A 27,069-nucleotide genomic window follows, 5' to 3' on the forward strand; every position below is an offset into this window, starting at 1 on the left:
CATTCTCCGCATTGAAGCTAGTTTCAATACACAAACGCCACAGATTTGAACCATAAAACTTGGAGAAGATTGCTGTAGCGAACTACAAAGTAGGGCGTGCAGTGTAAAATTAAAGAAGAATGTGTATTTAAGTGTTTTTATTTACACGGCTTTCATAAAATCTTACTCATTTGTTTATCATGTGTATTAATTAAAGAGCCTCCGTGGCTCAGAAGGCAGCGCGCCGGCCTCTCATACTGTACTTATATGCGTATTTCACCACTTTTTACAGCATAGTTGCATGCTTATATTGATGATGTATAGCATATAAATCTCATGTCTAGTAATGACAGTACAGGGCTGGTGCTTCGAAAATGAAGGTATAGGGTAAAGAAAGGAAGGAGACTCGAAGAACGAGAAAAGGAAATGTTCCCTAAGCCTCAGAAACCTAATGAAGTCAGAGAGCTAAGTGCACTGAAAGGTGAGATGAAAGTGAGGAGTTCACGACCCACCAACCACTCTGCGAGATCTACACCGAATCACTGGTGACGAGTGCGGCAGTTTGGTTCAGCATTATCTTGATGAACTAGTCCACAGTTTGCCAAGATGAATCCAGGCATGCATCAACGTAAGGGTATGTGTTACCCGGTAATAAAGGTACTAGTATCCAGTGACACCAATTGACAAGGCAAAGCTATACTGTTTCCTTGTTCAATAAATATCACTGGTGTGGTGCCTCTGCATGTCTCTCTCTCGTCGGAGGTGATAGGTGATAGGGCAAGGGATTTACCGAGCTTATAAAGGGTGAGGAGTGCAGAGGAATAGCGCCAGCCAGATCTGCACGCTCCTATACAATTATAGACCTACAGTAATAGAAGCCAACGCATTACAAACTTTCACACCACTCATCATACTGGGTTTAAATATGGACTCGCCCGGTTGACCGTATTAGCCCTTAACTTCCCATCAAAACTTGTTTTAATTGCCCTCTCATTTGTATTTCTTTTATTTTTGCATCTAATCATAATTAATGTAAGTATAGTACTTGCTTTTTAAATCTTAACAGTTTTCTCATAATAGTTTTATGAGACGCTAAACATCTAATAATAATAATAATAATAATAATAATAATAATAATAATAATAATAATAATAATAATAATAATAATCACCATTTTCATTGTGCTTCCTTGTTGATTTTCCGTTACTTCTAGCTGGGAAAATCCATAAGAGAGACGAACAGCCTCCCAACCGATGAGTTTGACCGGCCCATGAACGTTGCCTTCAAGAATGGTTTATTTTGACGGGTCAGTGCACCATTTTTTATTTGACCGGTGCATGCAGTGGTGGCCGTTCCCTCTGTCCTTGATGTGAGCAGTGTATACAGACTGTGGGTGGGTCACCTGGTTACACTCAAAACAAACAGCCGTCGAGGTCACCCAGTATCACTCCTACTACATGTCAGCGCGGTGATCTCCCCCTGACTGTCAAAGTGGACACTAAAAGGCGGGGAAGGGAGGGGGTTGAACCTCTCAACTTGGAAGTGTGGGTTGGTGGCCACGGGATTCCATTAATTTGTAGCATGCTCCGCGTTTCCATCTTTCTTATCCGAACTCCCTCGGTTAACTCTTGTACTTTTCCAACCCAAGTGGCTTAAGGAACACAGTACTTAACGGAAATTCAGTTCCTGTTTCAAGAAATCAAGATCGTAGGAAAACATGTAACCATAAAGTGGATACCTTCACACAGTGGAATCCAAGGTAATGAGTCTTCTGATTAGACAGCGTAAAAAGCTACGAGACCTCCACTGAGTGACCCAACAATACCTATGCCGCATAGCGACATGATCACACATGTCAATGTTATGTCAACAATGGAAGATGGACTGGCTGGCCACTTCAAAAAGCAAACTCCGTGAAATAACATCCAGTTCCATAACACAGTACCCAGTTAAGACCCTTTGCAGGCAAGATCAGGTTTTAAGGCGACACTCCGGAGATAAAAAGATATTTTTACCTAATGCGTGGATTTTCACGAAACTTTGTGGGAAAGTCGCCTACATAAAAGTAGAGATACCACGAACATTTCTTTCATATACAATTAATAGTTTTTCGAAAATATTTTTTTTTGAATTTTTAATTCCATTTTTCATGAAATGTAATTAACATGTTAATGTAAATTCGTAATTAGGTGGATAATACTTCTTTTAAAAGCACTACGTATCGATTTTTCTGTACATAAGTTAAAGGGAAGGAGATATGTCGTACTAAAGTTTGTGTAATTTTTACGTTCTAAAATTTTGGACTTAAAAATCCCTACTACTTGAAATAATTCTGCAATCAAAATTTCCATACCCAGGTTTCTTAATATAGCTGTGATACACACAAATTTTGTTACATTTGGCAGAATAGGAAGGATAGGAATTGTGCCGGCTGTCGAAGCCTGTCGCACTCCTCTGGGGCAATGATTAATGACTGACAGATGTAATAAGCAAACTCGTGTCCTCATTCCCATGCGGTGAGCTGCATGTACCATTTCAACCACATACCAGCCCTCCTGCCAATCTTAAATTTCTAGCAGTACCGGGAATCGAACTCGGGCCCCCGAGGACGGCACAGATGAAATGAAATTATATTGGACAGTGCTGCTGGAATGAAAGATGACAGTGAAAACTGGAGTACCCGGAGAAAGACCTATCCCGCCTCCACTTTGTCCAGCACAAATCTCACATGGAGTGACCGGGATTCGAACCACGGAACCCAGCGATGAGAGGTTGTTGCCTGAGCCAGGGAGATTATTATTATTATTATTATTATTATTATTATTATTATTATTATTATTATTATGCAGCCTTGTGGTGTCGAGGTAGCCTGTCTGTCTCTTATTCCAAGGCCCTGGGTTCGTTTTCCGGCCGGTTCACGAATTTTAACTCTGGACTTAGGAGTAGAACGGGGTTCACTTGATACGAGATTTTCACAAGCTCTTAGTTACAGGAAGAAAGCACGCAGAAGAAGATGACGCTACTGACCTACTGTAGTATACGTAGACGAGCACTGGTTGCCATGGTTACAACGGTGCCGGAAAATTGATGACCAGCCCAAAACATATCCATGATCATAATCGCTCGACTATAGAACATTTGTAAGCGCTTGTATTTGTCAGCAGAACATTGAGCTCTATGTCACACACCACGACACTGGAGACATCAATACACGGATGTAACAGTATCCCAAGTCAGCTCCAATTGTGCCACTGCCACCAATTGTTATTCATATTTCAAGTTGGCAAAGCACGACGAAGAGTAATCTTTTCACTCTGGGAGAGTCGGATAAGGAATTGTGAGATCATCTCATACGCCAAGATAGTCTACACTCAAAAGACTACCGTGAGTTCGAGTTTATCATGTAACCATTTCCGTCATTCATTTAAAGATCGTTCTGTGGGTCAGTGGTAGAGCGTCGGCCTCCGAAGCCTGTATTTAATTTAATTTAATTTATTGCATGCTACAGGATTTTCATCCCAATTACAGCAGCATTCTTTGTGATACATAGAGAACTTACAAATAATTATTGCTTAATATTACCTAGCCTAACTTACATCTACTCTAAACTAATCTTAATCTAATCCTTTTTACTGAAAAACTGAACTACTTTCTAGACATTCTACAGTGCCACAAGAACAAAGTTTAACTTCATAAATAAAAGTATCACAATTAATAACAATAACACAGTATACAGTCTACAGCATTGCCATTTGGAAACACGAAAACAAATATCAAAGAAGAATACCAAACCAAACCAAACCAAGAGCCTTGGCCTACCAAGCGACCGCTGCTCAGCCCGAAGGCCTGCATATTACGAGGTGTCATGTGGTCAGCACGACGAATCCTCTCGGCCGTTATTCTTGGCTTTCTAGACCGGGGCCGCTATCTCACCGTCAGATAGCTCCTCAATTCTAATCACGTAGGCTGAGTGGACCTCGAACCAGCCCTCAGGTCCAGGTAAAAATCCCTGACCTGGCCGGGAATCGAACCCGGGGCCTCCGGGTAAGAGGCAGGGACGCTACCCCTACACCACGGGGGCCGGCCAAAGAAGAATACATTGCTTATAATGACATTAACGGGAATATAAAGGCTGGCCGGTGTGATGCTCCATTCTGACTGGGATCAATTACATGGCCTTTCTTGCTGTCATGAATTCTTTTAAAAGTATGTTATGTTTGTACTGAAATCAAGAGCATTATTTTTCCGAGATGCATTGTCATAGATACTACATAGTCTGTAAAGTGGTAAATTTTGATGGGCAGATGTTCTAGCTTTTTTATTTGAAAATATTAAATGAAATCTTGAATTTGGGCGTGGCACATGGAAATTCACAAGGGAAAGGAAAAGCTCGTTGTACGAAACCATTTGAGGATGTACTCAAGCCGGCAGAGGTAGGCAGATTTTTGAAGGGCAGAAAATATGAAAATGCCTGCACATGGTATCTGATGTTATAAGATTGTTGTTATTACTATTATTTACCGAGCAATTTGGCCGTGCGGTTAGGGGTGCGCAGCTGTGAGCTTGTATTCGGGAGATAGTGGATTCGATCCCCACTGATGGCAGCCCTGAAAATGGTTGTCTGTGGTTTCCCATTTTCACACCAGGCTGCACCTTAATTAAGGCCACGGCCGCTTCCTTCCGTCTCCTACCCCTGCCCTATCCCATCGTCACCATAAGACCTATCTGTGTCGGTGCGGCGTAAAGCAAATTGTATTATTATTATTATTATTATTATTATTATTATTATTATTATTATTATTATTAATCGAGGCGGTAAAGGCATCCTCAGTTCACTCGAAAGGACAAGGGATCGGTTCTCCATCAGGAAGTCGAAAAATTTAAGTGACGAGGTATCCACTTCCGGAAGTGCACATAGTCCTGAGGTTCACTCAGCCTACACCAAAAATGAACACTAGGTTAATTCCCGCGGGCAAAGGCGGCTAACTACTCGACGCATCAAGTGCAGAGGTTACGGATAGGCAGCCTTTGCCTTCCATCCCCGAACCCTTTCCCATCCTTCCATTGCCAAAAGCCGTGTTAATATGTTAATGCGACGTTAAATCACTAGCGAAAAGAAAACACTTTTCCCGTTGTGAAAATCAAATGATCATAAATTTATTTCCCCGTCATGGCCACCCTTCAACGGTTGCTAATTTCAAATGGCAACCAGCCATAAGACTAAGCCTGCACGGTTGTTATGGTTACACTGCCGTTACATTTTGTCACGTCGTGTTACACAAATTTTCAGATGACCCCCAGGTATGACATAATGTCAAAAAAATCCGTAAAAGTGAGTAATTCACAGCTTAGCACCGGAATAAAACAAGTTTCCTAGCAGTTTTTGTTTGACTGGAGATTCTTTCCTCATAGCATTTTCGTAAGATCAAGTTAAGTTACGGACATGTAATATTATGACTAATATTAAATGTCCGTAACTTAACTTGATCTTACGAAAATGCTTTTAACTCGACCATGTTCAGCACTGAAAATGTGTTTGATTTCTCTGTTTAAAAAGTAGTCTAAGAGGAATGAATTCCTTCTAAAAAGTTGGCCTAAAGTAGCCGGCTTAAAAGGGTCCTGGCCATGATAATGCCTGAATTGTGACGGAGTCATAACTTCTCGAAGACATTCAGTTCCATAACTCCAAAAGGTTTGTCCAGTTGTTAAGTTCCTCACCACGTTGAATACAGATTCTTTTGTATAAATAATTATTTTACTAGGACCACAGGAACTATATGAAATTCTTGATTTTAGAGTTGAATAGCGTGTCTGAGAGTTGGGCATGTCAAACTCACGAGATTCAGACGTATGGTAAAGTCATAAAGTGACGTCATCAAGTCGAGGATCTCTGTGACATCGTCACCGGACATGACGTGATCCAACAATTACAGGTCAGTACAGGCTAGACCTCACTCACTTCTTGTAGCATGTAGTGCTCTTCCACCAAAACTGAGCTCATCGGCTCAGCAGTTTCTAATATCCCGAACGAGGTAAATGGTCTGCTTCATGTCGACACATACCTGAAATTTATCCTGCAGTTTAATCTGCTGCAAGTCGTGGGATCGGTGGGAAGTGGCCATTAACGTCTACTCCTAGATCACCGAAATCTTCTCGTATAAATCAATATTCAGCGTTAAGTCTTTTATATAGTAAATAAAGATAAGAGAGCCTAGGGCCGACCCTTGTGGTATTCCACATTTAATGATACCCTCATCAGATAACCGTTCTTTACGTGAACTGTTTCCACTATCATTGTATTTTAAGCTAACAATTTGTTTCCATCCCCTTGGACAGGATTTGTTATACCTCTAAAACCATATTTATTTAGTTTTACACGAAGGATTTTGTGATCGACAATATCAAACGCTTTTGACAAATTCAAGAATATGTCAGTTACATATACTTTGTAGTCAATTAGTTGTAACATAGTGTAATAAAAACATTCCTAAATGGCTGACTGTGTTCACTTCCCAGTCCTGAATCCGTGTTGTGACTTTGATAATATATTATTTCCTTTTTGTAAAATTTACTAATCTATTATTAAAGATGAATCTCGATAAGCCTATCTCGAACCTCCATTATTCGAATTTTCACTATCTCGAAGTTACTTTAATTTCCCGGCAATCTGTCCTATTCTTTACGTGTATTCGAGATATCGAGGTTCGACTGTATTTTTTCGGCTATTTTTAAAATAACATCTGTGTCGATAGTTATCTAATTCATTTTTGACCCTTTTTGTATGCTGGAATGACTTTTGTAAGCCTTAATTCTTCCGGAAAACTTCCAGTAAGAAGTATTATTTAGCATTGGTATTCTTGATCTTCTTGTTTTTCTTATCTTCCCAAAACTTCCTCATCCTTTCACTATGGGCTTGTCGTCTTTCTTTTGTCCACGCGTTTTTTGATTTTCAAATTTCTTGCCGTCGGTTTCTTGGGCGAAAACTGGTGGGTGTTGATCTTTTGTCTGTATGAAGTCCTTATGGTTTCCAGTGGATCAATGTAGACTTCTGCGTGATCTTTTTGGGTGTCTAGTAGCCAGCGCACTTTCGTTTGTCGTGTCTCATTAATAACGAAAAAGATTATTATTATTATTATTATTATTATTATTATTATTATTATTATTATTATTATTATTATTATTATTATTATTATTATATCAAATTAAGTATTGTCCCCTGTGTTTCAGTGAGCGAATTGAGATGTTCATCGATGAGAACAAAGCGCTCATGAAGAGGATGTACGGGGAGTTCCAGATGAGCACAGAGTACGGCCCGCCGTCGTCTGCACAAAGGAGGAGTGTCAAGAGAGATACGACAGAATCCGAGCAGGCGGGGGCGGGCACCAGACCTCTGCCAGGGGTCCCCGACCTTCCAGAGGCCGAGGCGGAGTCCTTCTTCGCCAAGCTGCGACATTCACGTCAAACGTCACGGAACGAGAGTGGCAGGTTTGTACACCACTTAGGTATTTTTTGTAAGTTTGTCCATGGCATGCACTGCCTCATTTCTAGAAAGTTAAGAAGCTACGCTCTCCATTCGTCAATGAGTACGTAAAACCAATAAACCTTTTTCTTTTCCCACACCTTTTGGGGTCGCGGGTGTGAATTGTGGTTTTGGCCCTGTTTTACAGTCGGATGCCCTTCCTGACGCAATCGTAAAACAAATAAACTAATAGCACTATTACTGAGATAGTTACAGTCAACAAATTAAGAATAAAGAGGTTTTTATTAACAATTTGCATTATGTCACACCGACACAGAAAGGTCCTATGGCGACGATGGGATAGGAAAGGGCTGGGATTGGAAAGGAAGCAGCCGTGGCCTTAATTAAGGTACATCCCCAGCATTTGCCAGGTGTGAAAATGGGAAACCACGGGAAAACTATCTTCAGGGCTGGCGACAGTGGGATTCGAACCCACTAACTTCCGAATGCAACTTGACAGCTAGGTGTGACTCTAATCGCTCAGCCACTCACTCGGTAGAATAGAGAGTATATTATACAGTAATTATGGTGTTCAATTTCCTGCTATAAAATAACCTAATAGAGGAAGACTAAATTATTGGAAATATTTTTGTTATTAATTCTTTATTAAATATATACATAACACGGGAAAGAAAGAAATGGCGTATGGCTTTCAGTGCCGGGAGTGTCCAAGGACATGTTCGGTTCGCCAAGTGCAGGTCTTTTTATTTGACTCCCGTAGGTGACCTGCGCGTCGTTATGAGGATAAAATGATGATGAAGACGACACATACACCCAACCCCCGTGCCAGCGAAATTAGCCAATGATGGTTAAAATTCCTGACCCTCCCGGGAATTGAACCCGCGACCCCTGTGACCAAAGGCCAGCACGCTAACCATTTAGCTATGGAGCCGGACATAACACGGGAATTCAGCTACTATAAAATATAATCATTTCAGTATATTTGGACTTCAGCTATGGAACCATACTCTGCATTCGGGAGACATGTGAGTTTGAACCCCACCGTCAGCTGTTCTGAGAATGGTTTCCTGTAGTTTCCCATTTTCACTTCCAGGCAAATGCTGATGGAGTTCCTATTCGTAGGCCACAGCCGATTCCTTCCATATCCTTACCCAGTTTAATTCACCATTATTCATTTCATCTTCATTAGCTCCTCAACTGAGTTTGGCTATTGGAAGGGCTGTCATCTCCTCATCCTCGTCCAACCCAGCACCATACAAAATGCAACGATACTACCGTCTTTTACAGGGTCAAATAAACAGATCAGTCCTTGGAAGCGATCAAGTATGCAACCTTACCACATCCCAGGCAACTGGCTGTTAAATAAAAATTCTTACGTGGGATTGTAACCTCCTACCTTGAAGACTGTCCACTATCACATATCTCTCCGCCCTCTTGCCGTGTGAGCTACTACGACACTTGACCTACAGCGCCCACTTCCCAGCCTATACAGTACCATGCTCCCGGTCTGTGTGTCCACCTCCTGTCTTAAAGTACGTGTTCTGCGTATCTGTACTTGTTTTACGGATTCATTCGAGATACCCACGCTCAAAACGCCTGCTGTCTTCTAGCCCGTAAACACACATCTCGGTATATTACCCCGGTTTAGGGAGAGGGACCGATGTCTTTCAGAATTGTAGTAAATGTGAAAGGATGCTTGAAACTGAATTGCAAGGGGCTGGTGGACCACCCGGATTATGTGAATGAATACCCATCACTGTCTCTGTGTATCAACACAACTTGCATATTCTCATTATTGGTACTTTTTATATCACACAGATATTGTACCTTTATAATACTGTTACTGTGTTCACTGTCTCTAACACTTGGTTTAAAGATACATTCACTCAAGCAACACACGCTTGCTGTTCCAGAGCATAAATTATGGAAAGTCTGAGACACAGTACCCCATAGCTTTCACCAACATATCAGACACCAAGTTGCCACAAGTGATACAATACCAAGTGCCTAAGCACTCCGCAGTTTGTAGGTCAACACATTCCACAAAAATAATAAGACCACATTCCACAAAAGCTACATCTCTTCTTACTTCCAAAGTTTTCATTCAACCTCCGCTGTATTCTCACATGCCTATATAGATCTCAGCTTCCCCCTTCTCTCACATGATACATCGAGATTGATCTTGACCATCCAACCATGAGTAGAAGATCTTCTTGCCTTACCAAGACCATGCCCTGAATCTCTTCTGGATAGCAAGACAACAACAACATCGACGGACTCTGGGCACTTCCACATGACTCACGCGAATTTTCTGAGTTGTAAATAGCACTGTTTTCCCATCCGTTTGTACAAAACAAATTACTCATACCACATATGGAGACTTTCCAGCTTAAAATATTAAGAATAAATATACAAATGGAACAATAACAATAATAATAGTAATAATAGTAATAATAATAATAATAATAATAATAATAATAATAATAATAAATACAAATAATGACAATAATATCTCTTACTTCTGAATACGTTCACCTCTGTGGTGTAGTGTTTAGTGTGATAGCTGCCACCCCTGGAGGCTCAGGTTCGATTCCCGGCTCTGCCACGAAATTTGAAAAGTGGTCCAAGGGCTGGAACGGGGTCTACTCAGCCTTGGGAGGTCAACTGAGTAGAGGTGGGTTAAAAACAGTGCGAGGGTGTGATATTTGTACTATCACAACTATACACAATAATTTCACTTCCTCACTGAGCCCATATCATGAAAGGGGACCAAGGGGTAGACATACTACATACTTAAATTAAATTTGAGTAATAATAATAATGTTATTTGCTTTACATCCCACTAATTACTTTTACGGTTTTCGGAGAAGCCATGTGCCAGAATTTAGTGCCGTGGGAGTAAATCTACTGACACGAGGCTGACGTATTTCAGCACCTTCAAATACCACCGGAATGAGCCAGGATCGAACCTGCTAAGTTGGGATCAGAAGACCAGCACCTCAACCGTCTGAGCCATTCAGCCCTGCATTTATTTTCATTATTTTTGCATCTCTACAATTCTTTGTCCCAGTCAACGGCCCACCTGCCTCACCCCTCGAGTTGGCCCTGCTCATCCTGATAACATAGGCCTGCAGTATGGAACGTTTCATATGATTAAGGCCCGGATATCAATGTGATTATTTTTTGTACAGTTCTACATTTGTGTAGTGTTAACAGAACACCATTTCTTGGATAAAAAGCAGTCTGTGTCTGAATGTTGCTTAGTAGTGTGATGCAGCTGATGATCACAGCAGAAAATTAGCTTTGGATCAGGCATGATTAATGTTTTCAATTCTTCATTGTCACTGTCCATAATTATTACACTCTTTTATGACACATAATCCTTTTTGTTCAAGAAATGGATAACATTTTACAGATGTTGGCTGTCTGAGTGTTGAAATGGTGTTCAGTGTTCATCTTCACAATATTAAGTATTTATGCATGAAACATATACAGTATTCTGGCAACAACTAAATAATAGCCAGCGAAGACAGTTACCATTGATACTTTCATAGCTCATACTTATGGACATGGCACAGGTTTTTTGGGCTTATGCCATGTCAAGAAAATAAGGTAAAATTCTTTACGTTTCGCAGAGAATGGCAAAAGCCCCGAAAGCCAATATCATGTCTATAATAGCCAATGAAGTCTGTGTGTGAGGTTTTCTTTAATGAACATTTGAAAGCTTTGTGCACTATCCAATGCTATACAAATACGCATAACAATTGTTTTTCATGTGACTTGTAAATTACACATAAAACATGTAAGATACATAATATACTGTAAAGTACATTAAAATATCTAGAAACAAACACATAAATTTTAAAAAAATTGCATTTCCTTTTGGTTATTGTAATGAATGGCACAAAACAAAAGAGACTCTCTTAAAGTAGCCTACTTCCAAATTTGTTTATGCTCTTATAGCCCTATTGGAATTTTACAAACAGCCATATTCACATCATAATTAACTTACTGTATGTATTTATACCATGATTACCATGAGAATTATAAAATTTAAAGTGTTAACATATTTTTCAGTTGAAATTAAAATAATGACAAAGCATTATCCTTGGTATTTTCTGTCCTGAAAGAAAATCAGCTCATTTTTAAATAAGTAGGTAGTTAAATGTTCTGTTTAGTCAGAATAATGTTCAACAGTTAACTTGTATTTTTCTACAGTCACGTGTGAAAATATGGTGAAGTAATGCATTACTAAAACAATGAAATTCCATCCTAATAATTTTTCCCCATGTAAGACGTATATATCCACAGATTTCTCAATTTGTTAAAATATGTGTAAAAACTTGTGAATTTTCTTTCTAAACCTGTTAATGTGTGACTGTACGAACTATATTTAGGAAATGATTTCCAACTTAAAATTGTATTTTTAAAATGTAAATAAAATTAATATGGTTTTCATTTTACTGATTTACAAAAGAAAATTTGTTTTGTATATATGTATGTAAAAAAAGTTGTATTCCTCGCAAATTTACATGTATGTAAAAAATGTAGCGCGTAAATTAAGATATTCCTTGCAAGTGTAGTGTGCCCAAATTAATTTTGAACATTGTTTCTTCAAGGATTGATGCCTGTGAGTCCAAAGTAGAGATTGTGACACCATACTGGGCGTCGAACAGCGCAGGGAAGATCCGTGCCATCGTCAATACTCAGCACTTTGAGCAAGCCATTCACCAGGAAGTTTGCTCGTGAGTATCTTAGAAGTTCTCATGTATAATGAATTTTATCTGTAAAAATGGGAAGGAGAATTTCAGAAGCTAGGCTTCAACGTATAAAGTTTTGATTCAATGTGAGCTATAATAAAATTATACGGCCTCAGCTACTAAAATTGAACTATTTACATTGGTTGGGTAGTCTGCTCATCCATTTTATCATTCTGTAATAGGTTAGCAAACCCAATATCAAAACCAAGAATTCTGCATTTTTTTTAAAGTGTTCTGGGTTTCTTTCACAAGCTGACATAGTCATGTTCTCTTCATATTCAAAATTCTCTGACCTCAGGAGGGATTTGTGACAATGATTTAACTACTGGTACTCTCAGAAACTTGATGAAACCCTGGAAGAATGCTTTGTATCCACTAACGAAAATTTTTGAGAAAGTGGACAACGGAACATGGAATTACAAAAGAATAATAACATCATGTAGGCCTACAATATGAATAATATTGACAGAAATCATCCAAAGCAGCAAATTTAATGGCAAATGCACATGATATGAAAAGCAGTACCCAGAGTATAATAATGATTATTAATATAATTAGAAATGACTGAAGTAATGTAAATATTATTAGTTTTTAAAGAAATTACAAAATCAATAATAGAATACAATGTCTGACAATGAAGCTTTAATTTATGTTTGCCATCTGATTAGGTCAGATAGTAAGGCTTGATGTCACTTTATACAAAATGGACATTTCAGTCTTTGTCACTTTTGATTGGAAAGTCATTTGTGTGATATAAGCTTCTATAAAAGCGATGGCACTTCAATGGGAAGAACTTTAAATTGTTACCTGTCTACTTAGTGCTCTTTACCCTGATACCACGATGGTATACAGGACCATTTCCCGTTGGCTAACTCATTTATTATTACAGTGGCCTCAGCTATAACCCTTGATGTTAGAGTAAATGGAGGGGCTGGGTAAATAATACTCATTTTGACTGCAGCGCCACTAGCGAGACAAGTGGGACATAAGTGTGGTAGAGTGCTCAGACTCAGTACAGTTTGTGCATGTTTCCTTGAGCCCTCAGCTCTCTAGTGCTAGATCAGCAGAAATCGGTAAACTTTGTAATCAGAGCGTAAAATGGCTGAGGCTATTCCAGGCCCATCACAGGAGCCACCTGTGATTAAAATGCCATAGAACTAGTTTGGATGAAAATCAAGAGAATTTTTAGAGAATGCAACATTGCAGGAGATATGACAGCTGCAAATGTATGAAAGTGGAGATTTGTCAACAAAAAGTGCCTTTTGTGTTTTCATCTTTGTCCTTGCCCTGTTCCTACTGCCCTCTTTTCCTAAACTAACCTGTGGTTGTGTTTATCCTACTCATGCTCCAATTTTTCTATGCTTATTTATAAAGTATAGTAACAATTCACCTTAAAGGACAAACAGTGTCAGATCAAGACATATATAGCCCATGATTTGATAAGTTTCTTCCTTTCCAATACATACATTATCCTGTTGCAATCCTTTTCTCCTTTTGTGTTTTCCTTTGTTCCTAATCATTTACAACATGTATTTGTCTTTGTCTTATGTTCTTTCTCTTTTCCTGTAAGTATATTGCTTTCTTCTTATCCTACACTTCCTACATCAAGACTGGAGATCTGTCAAGACAGACCCCAATGAGTGTTAATGCTGGGAAACAGAAATGAGCTTGTCAGGGCTGAGAAGACAGGGATGTAGAAGAACTGGGTTTGATGAAGAGAGAGCCTATCTATTTGAAGACATTGCGTAGATCGTCCTTGTCCTTTTGTGTTTCCAGGTTTGTCCTTGTCCATCCCTCAAAAACTGTTGGTATTTCTCACTTGCCAGAACAGAAGGGGGGGGGAAATATTTTGTTAACATTCAGCATAAACCAAAAATTATTTATTAGGTCAATTTGCATTATTTTAGTTCCATTATCAGGCCGTAGATTGAAGAACGCTGATTTAAAAAGGAAGAACTACTTTGCAGACTTATCCCTCGCACCTTGCCTGGCTGGATTTGAGGCTACTGACATGGCACTTCCCTGACAAGGAATACCACTTGTCTATGACTACACCAGGGTTCAAGTCTTCTAAAGGTGGTTCATTTACTGCCAGCTATATGACATCTCCTAGTGCAATGATGGCCAGCAAAATTTCCTGCTTAATTTTTATCATATTAAAGAGGCTGAATCCTCATTCACAAAATACTGCTGTTACTGCAATGCACGCAACTCCATAAAACACTTTCTTCGTTTTGTCTAAGTGCTCAGGAAACCTTGTGTGGAGTTTTTAACAGCTCACATGAAACCTTTCAAGACATGTGTCCTTCTTTAACCACATTCTTTAGTTGAAGCTATTCTAATAGTAAAATTACCATCAATTTAAAAAAAGACCTAATTGAGCTGATATTGTTGTCATCGACCGGGTAAAAGGTATGGGTATGGTGATTGATCTCACTGTAAGATTTGACAAAAATGAACAGTATGAGGAGATAGAGGCCATATACAAACCATGCCTTCAGGATCTCAGGAAGAAGTACGAAATTACAAAATGGGAAGTCATTGGCCTTACGATTGGCACTAGAGGGACAATTCCTAAGGAGACACACAACTTCTTAAGAATAAACAAAATCTCAGACAGTATTATCCAGACCATAGCGGACTGAGCATTGAAAAATTCATTGGCAATTGTAAGACATCACTTGTACTCCCTAACTTGAAGAACTAGGTATCAGATTTCTTTCTCAGATAAAATCTGGAAGAGACAATCTGCCTGATGGTGGCAATAGTAATCTTGAGTTATGACTCAAGCTCAGCTTAATTCCATACAATAAATATTATTAAATATTATTAAATATTATTCATTATTCATATGAACTGATTAGGAGGCCAATCTTTTATTTCCCTAATTGAGGCGCCTATCAGGTGGATTATCACTCTCTTTCTCATTGCCATAAAATGCTGTTCGAGTGTTATCTTGAGACAGGCACGAAATACCTATTACGTGGCAGTTGGTGCATACTTCTGCATATCTTGTCATGAATTAACTGATGATTCATTTTCAGTAAACCTAACTTGTCGCTATTCTCCGGATCACCTTTTGAGCAGACTAAAGCGGAAGAGGGGGTATAGCTAGGGGAAGACACGGGTGAAAAGGGCTGCGCGTATGCGGTGTGGTCATATGGTAGGAAAGGGTCAAGGGGGCGCGTGTTTCATGCCACCTGTCAGCACGAGTTACGGCGATGCTGTCGCCAACGCAGGGCTGCCTTACTTATTCAGCAGGTGTCTTGACCATATGGATGCAATTACTATCATAGTTTAAAACAGCAGTGGTGGTATGGGACTCCTCTAATACAAACATATTAATGCATAAATTCTTTCAAATGTGCTCAAGTTACAACCAGTGAGCTGTGCTGTGTTACAGTGTTGCAGTACAACTTTCAATCACACGCCTGTTCATTTGGCAACCAAGGTGAGTGTGACAAGGCAATGATGTTACTCCCGCTTTAGTCTGTTCGAAAGGTGGCGAGAGTAGAGTGAGTGAGCGAGTGCAGTTTTTTAAGGACTCTCCTTGTCTCCTATTTCTGTCGCTCCCTGTTCCCAACTGACCTGCTGTTGTGTTGCTCCTATTATGTGTTCCTTTCTTGTGTCTTTATATAACCGTTTATCTTGTGATGTTCTTATCTTCTATATTTGACACATGTTTATTATAAAGTATGCTAACAGTGTATCTCGTGATGTCCCAGCAGCAAGGTGCAGACCAAAAGGTGCGCGGGGGACTGTGGCTGTGAGCAGAAGTATAAGTGGCACCGCCTGCTGGCTTATGATCCCGACAACGATTGCAAAGGAATCTTCATGGACTGGTTCTTGTTTCCATCGTGCTGCGTGTGCCGATGTTCTCCGACGTTTGGAAACTAGAACTAGATGAGATGGACAAGAACTGAAGCTCAGTTACCTGCACAGTTAAAACTGGTTCTGTCAGTTGAGTTTACAAACATTAAGTGGAGCACTTCATTTACTTTTGTGACAAGTTTAGTCCCATGTGTATATTTATGTGCCATAAAGTCACACACTGAAAATATCCCTCAGCATTACAAGACATGTTATAGTTTCAGTTACCTCTGGTAGGCAAAGCTGGTAGTTAAATGTGAGATTGCTTTGTGTTTGCCGATCTCACTTGGTGCTTAGCATGTCAGAAGACTTCCCAGAGATAGAAACATTTCCTACCACACATCAAAAATGACTTGTAACATGTTCTTACAAAGAAATTCAGAAATGATGGTATAAAATACTGAACACCAAATGCTACTGGCTGACTTTATGGGAAGGAGCACAGTCTTTATCAAAATGCCAATGTAATGTGCATGAAAGTTTACTTCAGACAATTTTTAATCTGAAGAAAACATTTGCACATTTGTACTCCATTAGTCAGTTTTATTAAAAATGAAGCCAACCGTATTTTTATATTAGTTTCATGATAGTTGTCAATTTGTCATACCTGCAGAGAACACAATTTATCAACACTGAAATGTCGAAAAGGGAATAGGAATTCTTAACCCTTAAATTGCAACGTGCAGCAATTTTGATTTCTTCATTTACAGAAAATAAATCCTTTAGTAGTTAGCATTGTAACTATTATTCCAATGTCCTCAGTTTGGTCTCTGGACAGGGCTTGTTCCAACTCAGTGAGGACAACTTTGAAGCTATGTGATGAAAAATCTAACATCCCTCGACAATAAGTCAAGGTATACAATTGCACAGAGCAATCATGTGCAAGTGCATGAGTCAGGCAAGGCTTGAAAAGAAACCATAGTAATGACGAGATTTCTTAAGCTTCAATTACACTGAGTGAGTTTACTAGCGATTCACCGAGTAAAGTAGCACAGAGAGTGACGATTACACAGAGCTAGTTAACTCGCCCATTTGCCAAGCAGTTTTCAGGCACAAATAGGTGAATTTGTACTCAAACATGTACGGTACTTTAGAGACTTACATGAATCAACAATTGCTAAATACCAGTATTACTTCTAGCTGTTTGGCAGTCTGGATTTCCATTCTCATTCTTCCATCAATCATCTCCATCTAATCCCAAAATATTTCACAAGGCTATAGGATCTTCATCTTTCAACTCTTTCATTGGTATATTGTAGCATTAGATGCACTTAATTATCCCCATCTTCTTACACAGCTTTTTACCTACATTGCTCTACATTTCCTAACTCATATTGAAGCGCAAAGGTAACAACAAAATTCGCACATGAAGTACATGTGTTGGCCTTTTACAACCACTGAAAACATGCAGCAGTTTCACTAGTTAGGTAATATGTAACGAGAAAAGTAGCCCTGACTTCAACTTTACTCACACTAGCAGAGTGAGCGACAAGTTTATTTGACAACATTGTTACACAGAGCAAATTTAGTTGCAGCGACTATCTAGCAAACTCATCCATTATAATAGAAGCTTTAGTAATGAAATGAATTCTACAGAAATCATGGGAATTAACTCATAAATATTCCAGGGACCTGGAAGTACTGAGAATGATGGGGAGAGAATTAGGGATGATCAATGTCTCTCTTCTGTTACTCCCTCTGCTCCAGTAATTTGTTTTGGTAAAGGGAGTACTTGAACTTGATTCCCTAAGCTTTGACAAGGCCTGTTTTTCTGATGTACTTATTGCTATTTAATTTTCAATATAAGAAATGTAACATTGATATAGATAATCATAAAATTATTAATTTTATGAACATTTCAGAGCCTGGCAGTCACAATCAGAATGTTTCTCTCTATTCAAGAACTAGCAGGTTGAATAAACAAGTTTCAAGACTAAACATGTTAAGATATCACTCTCTAGATTGTTTCCACTTGTGTTCAAACAACTTTTAGAAACTCCTAATTTAAGGAATTTTTCTTGGTTACTTCAGCCCTCATACTGCAAGTAATATAGTCTTAAGGGTCATGAAAATTTCATTCAGTTTATCCTGACTTACACAACTGCTACAGGCTTATACAGGGAGTATAATTTAAGACTTTGCAGCAGAGTATCGAGGCATAGGAGGGCAGAGAAGCAGTGACAGCAAGTACAGTGCTCGCAATGGCAAGCGGACATAATTTTCTCAAAGAAGTGGCATGATTACACCTACAGGAACTAAACAAAACTGAACTCACCAGCTATACACATGCACAGGACAAATAAATAAAGAGAGAAAGCAAATGCCGGGCTGAGTGGCTCAGACAGTTGAGGGGCTGGTCTTTTGGCCCCAACTTGGAAAGTTCGATCCTGGCTCAGTCCGGTGGCATTTGAGGGTGCTCAAATACATCAGCCTCATGTTGGTAGATTTACTGACACATAAAAGAACACCTAAAGACTAAATTCTGGCACCTCAGCATTTCCAAAACTAAATCAAATAATAATATTACTTTATTGATAAAGCAAACAAATAAATTAGTAAATGAAACTGAACTCACTACTGAATGAGTCTGGTAAGATCGTAATTGTAATACTTTTTTTTTTTTTTTTTGCATTCCGTGCTGATGAGAGTAAAATACCAGTTTCCTAAGCTACTCTTATGTGGTCTGACTTGCAGTCTTGTCTAACCTCTGCTGTGTGAGAACTGTTTGCTGTTTCTTATTAGTTATGGAACCAATACTATGCCATTTGTAAATGAGTTTTGATGGTATTGTAAAACTGGGAAACTGTCTATAGAATTATTGAAGGCGCCATTTAACTGGTTTCTTCATCGTGTGCAAATAACACTTAATCAAAAATATTATCTGCACTGTAGTGAACTTAACCATGTTGATAATAATCTCACAACATACATTAAAAGTCCAATGGTTTCCAGCGAACTGCTACGTCAGCTGCCACGACATCTTATCATGCCAAACCTGACACAAGCCTTATGGCGCTTGCTTGCGGATTCCAGCGGCTTATGAGCAAAAGTGCTAAGTCTTAAATAATACTCCCTGTAGAACTTCCTTATTATTTACAGTAGTTATAACCCATGAGAAGAGTAGTGAGTACAAATGGAGGGACCATTGAGTTTGAAATAAAGCCACATCTCAGAAAATGATGTTTTATAATGATCCATTAAGAGACATGAAGTTTAAAAATGTCCATACTGATGAACATAATTTTTATAAATGTTTGTAATTAAAATATTTGGTATACCAAATATTAGGTATACCAAATCTCCTTTCAATTTTACAATCAGTTTACGTGATTTAGTTTTTTAAATCTCTTTATTAAAAATATCCCATAATAAACAATAAATTCTATGTGCATTAGAATTTCAATATGCAAATGTACCCCAAACCAAGCTCAACAACTCTACAGAGAGATACTTCATATAACTTCAAACATTCAGCTGTGATAATATTTTTAATATTATAGGAACCAGTCACTGTTTCTTATTCAAATAATGACATGTTGAAGCTCTGTGCACTTAAGGGGGGAGGAATTCTGGTCTGACCCTCATCATGAGTTTCAAGAACAATGGGCAGGAAATGATGACACTCAAAGAATACTTCTTGAACATCATTTAACACTGAGTGCAAATTAAAATAAATTACTATATTTTAGGGACCTTGTCATCAGTGCTGGAGGGAAAGTGACCTGTAAGACCAGATGTCAGTATCAGACTGGTCAGCGGAAAATAGAGGTTTAGTCTCGAAACTTGGTACAGACCCATCAAGTGTCATTTGCTGATTTTATTTGAAGTGATAACGAACCAGTCCCTATGTTATGTGTACGAGTGATGAGTGCAATAGTGGTGCGGTGTTTTTGAGACGTGAAACAAGTGGGACCCACACAGGGGAAGGAATGGTGATCATTTGAGTGACATATCAGGAAAAGAACTTTGTTTTAAGAACTGTTGAAAACAATTTTAATATATTATGTCAATGTATTATCAAGTTTAGTCCAAAAATGTATAAATAAGAATATAAACTTATTTGTAAAGTTCTTTTTGAAGTTTATTTATTTCACATGTTATCCTGAAAGTACTGTATGTGCAACTCTGATGGAGTGAACGTCCTCTACAGGACTGAACACAAACACAACTAGTAAAAGTCTGTCAAGCGCAGCAAGAGATACATACTGTACAAGGACACTTTCACAACAGTCACCTGGCTGTTAGTAGCATCATTCCCACACTAACAAAGACAAAACAACAAACTTGTTCCAGAAGACTAATTCTCACTGGAATGGATATAGGTAAGTATAATCTTGTATTTCTGCAGAAACAATTAATAATTTCACAGATTTCTTAGAATTTTCCATTTACATAAATAATTTACCATAACAAATGTATTATAATCATTATAAAATATCAAAGCCATATTAACAACAGTGCTGATGATGGTATTATTATTATTATTATTATTATTATTATTATTATTATTATTATTATTATTATTATTATTATTATTATTATTATTATTATTATTAAATAATCACAACAAAAATTCCAACCAGCGAGGAACTCATAAACAAGCGACTTACAACAGCTATATTAATAGATTATTTAAAAGCGCCATGAGTAAAGAAAACAAATTGAAAGAAATTGGAGTCATCATCATCATCGGTTAGCCCTTCCAGTAAGCCGGGTAGGGTGTTTGAAAATGAGCTTCTTCCAAAGTTGCCTATTCAAAAAGATTTTGTCGTCCATGACAGATTCCCAGTTCCATCCTCTTCTCTCCAGGTCTTCCCTTAGTTGGTCTATCCATCTTCTTCTTGGTCTTCTACCTGTTATACTCTTTCCGAATAAACGCATGGTAACCTTGTGCTATTCATTCGTTTAACATGCCCAAATCATGTAAGTCTAGATGACCTAAGTCTTTATTTGAATAATACTACAATCCTTTGATATTAGTGTGCAGGTTTCCAGAGAATATACAAGGATGGGAATGAAATAAGACTAGTACAGAATCATTTCTGTTTTTTGTGGGACCTTTTCATCCCACAGTAAGTGTCTAACGATACTGTAAAAGTTAGAGCCTTTGGTTACTCTGTTTGTTATTTCTATCTCAGCTATATTATTACTAGCCATTATGCTTCCTGAATATTTGAATTGGTGTACTATGGTACTTCAACTTGGTGGTCCTGTAGTTTTATGTTGCATTCTGTATTATGTCTGCTGATTTTCAGTGCTACTGTTTTTGATGGGCTCAATTTAATTCCATAATCTTCAAACTTCTTACACCATGCATTCAGATTATTTTGCACTCCCTCCTCTGTTTCATCCCATATTGCCAGATCATCTGCAAACACCAGAGCCTGAAGATCTTTATTACCTTTTCCTTTTATTTCCTTTAAAATGGTATCCATAACTGATATGAATAGAAGAGGTGATAAGGCACTTCCCTATTGTACTCCTTTCATTGTATTGAACCATTCAGAGTGACCATCTCCAATACTGACACAGCTTTTGCAATTAGTATATAGCATTTGGATCTTCCTAATAAGGTACTCCAGTACCCCAAATTTTTTAAGACATTTCCAAATAGTTGATCTAGGAACATTATCATATGCCTTTTCAAGGTCCACAAACACAATAATTAGGTCTTTTTCCTCTGTCCCAGTGTTTCTCTGCCAACATCCTCAAAGCAAATTTCAGATCTGTTGTGCTTCTTCCAGCCCTAAAGCCATGTTGTTCCTCTTCTAAGATAGGCTCTAGTATAATCCTTACTCTGGCTTCAATGATCTTCTCCATAACTTTAAGGTCATGTAATAGGAGGGTAATGCCTCTGTAATTTTCACTTTTCCTTCTACTCCCTTTCTTAAAGATAGGAACTATTATCCCTTTTGTCCAATCTTCAGGTATTTCGTTATCCTTCCATATTGTTCTGAGAACTCTATACAGCCACTGTATTCCTGGCGGACCAGCAGCTTTAATCATGTTAGCTGTAACTTCATCATCTGCTGACTTACCACTTCTCATATTATGGAGAGCTTGCTCTACTTCTGTCCATGTAATTGGGATATCTTCCTCTATTTTCTGTCCTACATCGTCAACAGAGATCTTATTAGGGACATTTAGGAGCTTGTCAAAATACTGTCCCATTGTATCTCTGATATCTCCCATATTGCAAACTATATTCGCATCTGCTGTCTCCAGAGCTGTAATTGCTACTTTATCTGATCTTTTACTTTTTACTATTCCATATATCATTTTCATATTCGCTTTACTGTCTTCTTCCAGTTTAGTTGTAAATTCTTCCCAACTTTTCTTTTTATCTTTCCGTACAATTCTCTTGACTTTCAACTTCCTGTATCTATATTCTTTTGCCATCTCTTCCAATTTATTGTTGTCTATACGGTCGCTGTTGATTCTTCTGTCAGACTTAGCCGCATCAAGAGCATTTTTTTGGCTTTATTCCTCTTCATTATTGCTTCTTTCACTTTATCATTCCACCAAGATGTTCTGTTGTCTCTAACTCTTCTGCTTGTTCTTCCACATATTTTATCTGCGCTACCAACCAGACTTGTCTTAAAAATCATTCCATTCTTCATTACCTTCCTTTGTGTCTGTTATTGGTATTTTAGCTCTGATTTCCTCTTGAAACTGCTGTTTGACTTCCAGATCTTTCAATTTCCAGTCTTTAATTTGTTTTTTGATTTTCTCCTTCTTGTTTACTTTAATAATAGGTTTGGTGACTCTTAGGTCTGCAATGAGGAGTCTATGGTCACTATCAAGGCTCTCACTAGGTATCATTTTTACATTATGCACCTTTTTTCTACTTGGCCTATCTGTGACAATAAGGTTTATCACTGATCTATACTGACCATCCCAGCTGTAACTTGTTATATTGTGGCTATCCCGTTTCTGAAACCACGAGTTCTTCACCAGAAGTTGGTTTTGTGTACATAGATCTAGCAGAAGTTCTCCCTCCTCATTTCTGTTACCAAATCCATATGGACCAATAATTCCATCATAACCTGACCTATCAGTTCCTACCTGAGCATTAAAATCCCCAATAATCATTAGAATAGTAAAACAAATTGCTAAAGCAAATAGTTACAACCCAGAAATGACAGACAGAATTATACGTAAAAAAGAAAATGAAGAAAAACAATCAGAGAAAAAAAGAAAATCTCTGATCGTAATCAATTTGTAACATTCACACATTTTGGAAATTAAGTTTTTAAAATCACTAACATTTTCAAGAAATTTTATCTAAAAACAACCTTCATAACCACAAACAAAATATCAGAGCATATCTATAATTGACATATCAACAAAAAAAGGTGACTACACCAATTCGGGGGTATATAGGCTCACTTGTGACTATTGCAAAATGTTTTACATAGGAAGGACTGGACAAACCTTAAATCAAAGATACCAAGAACATTTCAAGGCAGTAAAGTATAACAGATAATCAGTTTTTGTGGAACATATTTATAATCATAACTTTCTAGGGATCAAAAGGATATGAAATTAATTTTCAAAGGTAATCACACATTTGAGTTACTGGTAAACACCTGCAAAAAAATCAAGAAATTGTTGACACAGATAAAGGAACCTGATATAATTCTAAATGAAACATATTATTCACAACTTTTACATGACTTAACATCACATGCTTCCAATGCACTTCGCACTTAAAGCTGAATGTCTGTTTAGTACTCGACCAACGGCCTTAACACCAGGTCCAGCCAGCCTTTCCTATGGTATGTTGCACCTTATATAACATCGTTGTAATGTTTATACGTATTATGTTCACATTCTCACACTTGTCCTTTCTTTTTCTTTATCTTACAGTTGATCTCAAGAGGGCTCCAGTTTAACTCATTTTAAAAATAAATTTGATGACACACTCTTATGGACTTAAATGTTGAGGGGAATTCCTCAATGCATTCTTATGTTTTCTTATATATACAGAGGAATCTTGGATTGCGATCATAATTCGTTCTGGCAACATGCTTTTAATCCAAAGCGCTCGTATATCAAAGCAAGTTTTCCCATAAGAAACAATTGAATCGCGGATGATTCGTCCACAACATAAAAATATTTATTAGCATACCATTTCTAAAACAAACTATAACATAAAACAAATTAAAGTGGACTTTTTGTTACAATAGAATCATTGTTGGTGTGAGGGAGACGAGAGATGACATAAGAAGAGTTACTGTGCAGCACGAATTTCACGAACGGAATCACTGCTGTCTGTTGGCTCACTGGAATTGTTTTCTTTTTGTGCAACTTTAACGAGGAACCTGTCCAGTGACTGTTGCTTTTACCTCTTTTTGAGGATTTCATGAAAATGTGACATTGCATTGTCATTGAACTGATTCATCGCTCGCACTGCTACCGCCTTATTCGGGTGGTGTTTTTCAGCAAAATTTTGCACCGTTTCCCACATTTTGCACTTCTCCCAAATCTCAGTTGAAGTGAGAGATTCCATTGACTTTTACTCCTTCTCTTCCCCAGGCGAGATCTCCATAACCTCCTCTTATTGTTCGCGATGCAGGTCCATCTGTTTGTTGGTGGTCAGTTCCTTGTTATGTTTTTCCACCAGCTTTTGAATGTCCACGTCATTCACCTCCAGCCCCATAGTCTTCCCTAAGGACACAACTCCATCGACAATCGGCTGCTCATTGTCACCAACAATCCCTTCAAAATCACGTCCAAGAACACAGTCAGGCCACAGCTTTCCCCAAGCGGAAGTGAGAGTTCTCTTGGTGACTCCATCCCAGGCTGTATTGATGATCTTCAGGCAGTTCACGATGGGGAAATGATTTCTCCCAAACTCTCTGCGGGTAAGGTTTGTTCCTTTGGTCACTTCGAAGCATCGCTGAAATAGTGCTTTGTGGTATAGCTTCTTGAAGTTCGAAATGACTTGCTGATCCATAGCCTGGAGTAGTGGAGTAGTGTTGGGAGGAAGGAACTTAACCTTAATGAACTTGAATTCCTCCAGTAAGTCGTCCTCAAGGCCTCAAGGCCTGGAGGATTAGCAGGAGCATTGTCCATAACCTGCAAGACTTTGAGCAGTAGATTATTTTCTGAAAGGCATTTCTTCACTACAGGACCGAAGATCTCGTTCATCCATTCAACAAATGAACGGGGGAGGCGAAAACGTAGGCACACGCGACGCTCGTATTGCGGAACCTCACTCGCTTATCAAGTTACAATTTATTTAAAATGTTTGCTCGTCTTGCAAAACACTCATAGACCAAGTTACTCGCATTCTGAGGTTTCACTGTGTATATATATAAATGAAATGAGTAAAGAAGTGGAAAAAGAGATAAAGATTTTTGTGGATGATGTTATTCTGTATAGAGTAATAAATAAGTTATAAGATTGTGAGCAACTGCTAAATGACCTCGATAATGTTGTGAGATGGACAGTAGGCAATGGTATGATGATAAACGGGGTTAAAAGGCAGGTTGTCAGTTTCACAAATAAGAAAAGCCTCTTAGTTTTAATTACTACGTTGATGGTGTGAAAGTTCCTTATGGGGATCATTGTAAGTACCTAGGTGTTAAATAAGGAAAGATCTTCATCGGGGTAATCACATAAATGGGATTGTAAGTAAATTAAGGGTACAGATCTCTGTACATGGTTATGAGGGTATTTAGGGGTTGTAGTAAGGATGGTAAAACCCCAACTAGAGTATGGTTCCAGTTATGGGACCCTCACCAGGATTATGGAGTTATGGAGTTATGCTCAGAGTGATAACTGTGGTACTGCTCTTATTGAATGGACTATATAATTTATAATTTCGAGTGGCTATTTCTAGCCGAGTGCAGCCCTTGCAAGGCAGACCCTCCGATGAGGGTGGGCGGCATCTGCCATGTGTAGGTAACTGTGTGTTGTTGTGGTGGAGGATAGTGTTATGTGTGGGTTGAATGGACTGAAGAACACAACTTACATTTTGTCTTTGATGCAAAGGAAAAAAGATCATTCAGATCAGCAGTATGCAGTTAGATGAATATTGGGTGATTTTTCTCGCAGTCAGCACATATACTAGTACTTGTAGAAATAGGGTTGTCTATCCCACTCATCACTTCATTTCCTCACCCTCGATGGAACTTCAAGGAAGCTGATTGGGCAAAATTCACTAGTGAAGCAGACAAATGCATTAGATGGATTCTTGCAAGAAGCATGTCCTGCAACAGGTTTGTTGGGTTAATAATATCAATAGCCAAGAAATATATCCCAAGAGGATATAAAAAGGAATATGTTCCAAGTTGGAATGAAAAGATGATGTGCTTAATAATGAATACATAGTAGGTTAAGTTTGACGCTGTTTGAATAAGAAAACTGAAACATTTGCCACAAAATGCGATCGATCATCTTCGGTAAGGTATCACTTTCTTACTATGTACACATGCGAGTTCTCTCCTCAGCATTCGAAGGTGACCAATTGTATTGAAAATGGGATTTAATGAGGATACATATATCTCAGAAACGATATTACAGAACTGAACATTTGTATATGGGATCTCCTTTAAAAGTAAAGGAACACGTATTTTTTAGTTTTTGGAAAATCCAATTAATGGCGGTTAAACAGGAGTGACAATTTGGGGTGAATTTCTTGAAAGACTATATCTACAGAATATCTGAGAAACGTAAAATGTTGCAGACGTAAAAAGTGGGTGTTTGGAGTCTCCTGTAAATGTAAAGAAACATAGGTGATTTGTTTTTGGAAACTCCACTTAAGGGGAACTCAAAAGGGGTGACATTTTAAAATGAGAAGTTTTACAGTATATCTAAAAAAACTTAACATGTTACAGAAGTGAAAAATGGTAATTTTTATCTCTATTAAACATAAAGAAACGTGTATAACGGAAATACCACTTGGGCGGGGGGGAGGGCGGTAAAAGTGACTGAAAATGGTGTTGGTTTCTTTTAATTAGGCTACTGATATCT

The 27,069-nt window shown here is 38.3% G+C and overlaps 1 protein-coding gene across 2 annotated transcripts in view; it reads left to right on the forward strand.

The window, feature by feature from the left end:
- The window catches only part of spz3 (Spaetzle domain-containing protein 3), a 332,542-nt gene extending 312,382 nt beyond the window's left edge, over positions 1 to 20,160 (forward strand). The window contains exons 3-5 of one of the 2 annotated variants that reach the window (XM_067138414.2): positions 7,207 to 7,464; positions 12,079 to 12,204; positions 15,945 to 20,160. In XM_067138414.2, the coding sequence (XP_066994515.1) occupies positions 7,207 to 7,464; positions 12,079 to 12,204; positions 15,945 to 16,116 (556 nt within the window). In that variant the 3' untranslated portion in view covers positions 16,117 to 20,160. The remainder of the gene's footprint in view (positions 1 to 7,206; positions 7,465 to 12,078; positions 12,205 to 15,944) is intronic. The other variant, XM_067138415.2, reaches the window with a different exon arrangement.
- Positions 20,161 to 27,069: the final 6,909 nt, after the last annotated feature.

Source organism: Anabrus simplex, chromosome 1 (assembly GCF_040414725.1).
Source record: "Anabrus simplex isolate iqAnaSimp1 chromosome 1, ASM4041472v1, whole genome shotgun sequence".
Taxonomy (NCBI): domain Eukaryota; kingdom Metazoa; phylum Arthropoda; class Insecta; order Orthoptera; family Tettigoniidae; genus Anabrus; species Anabrus simplex.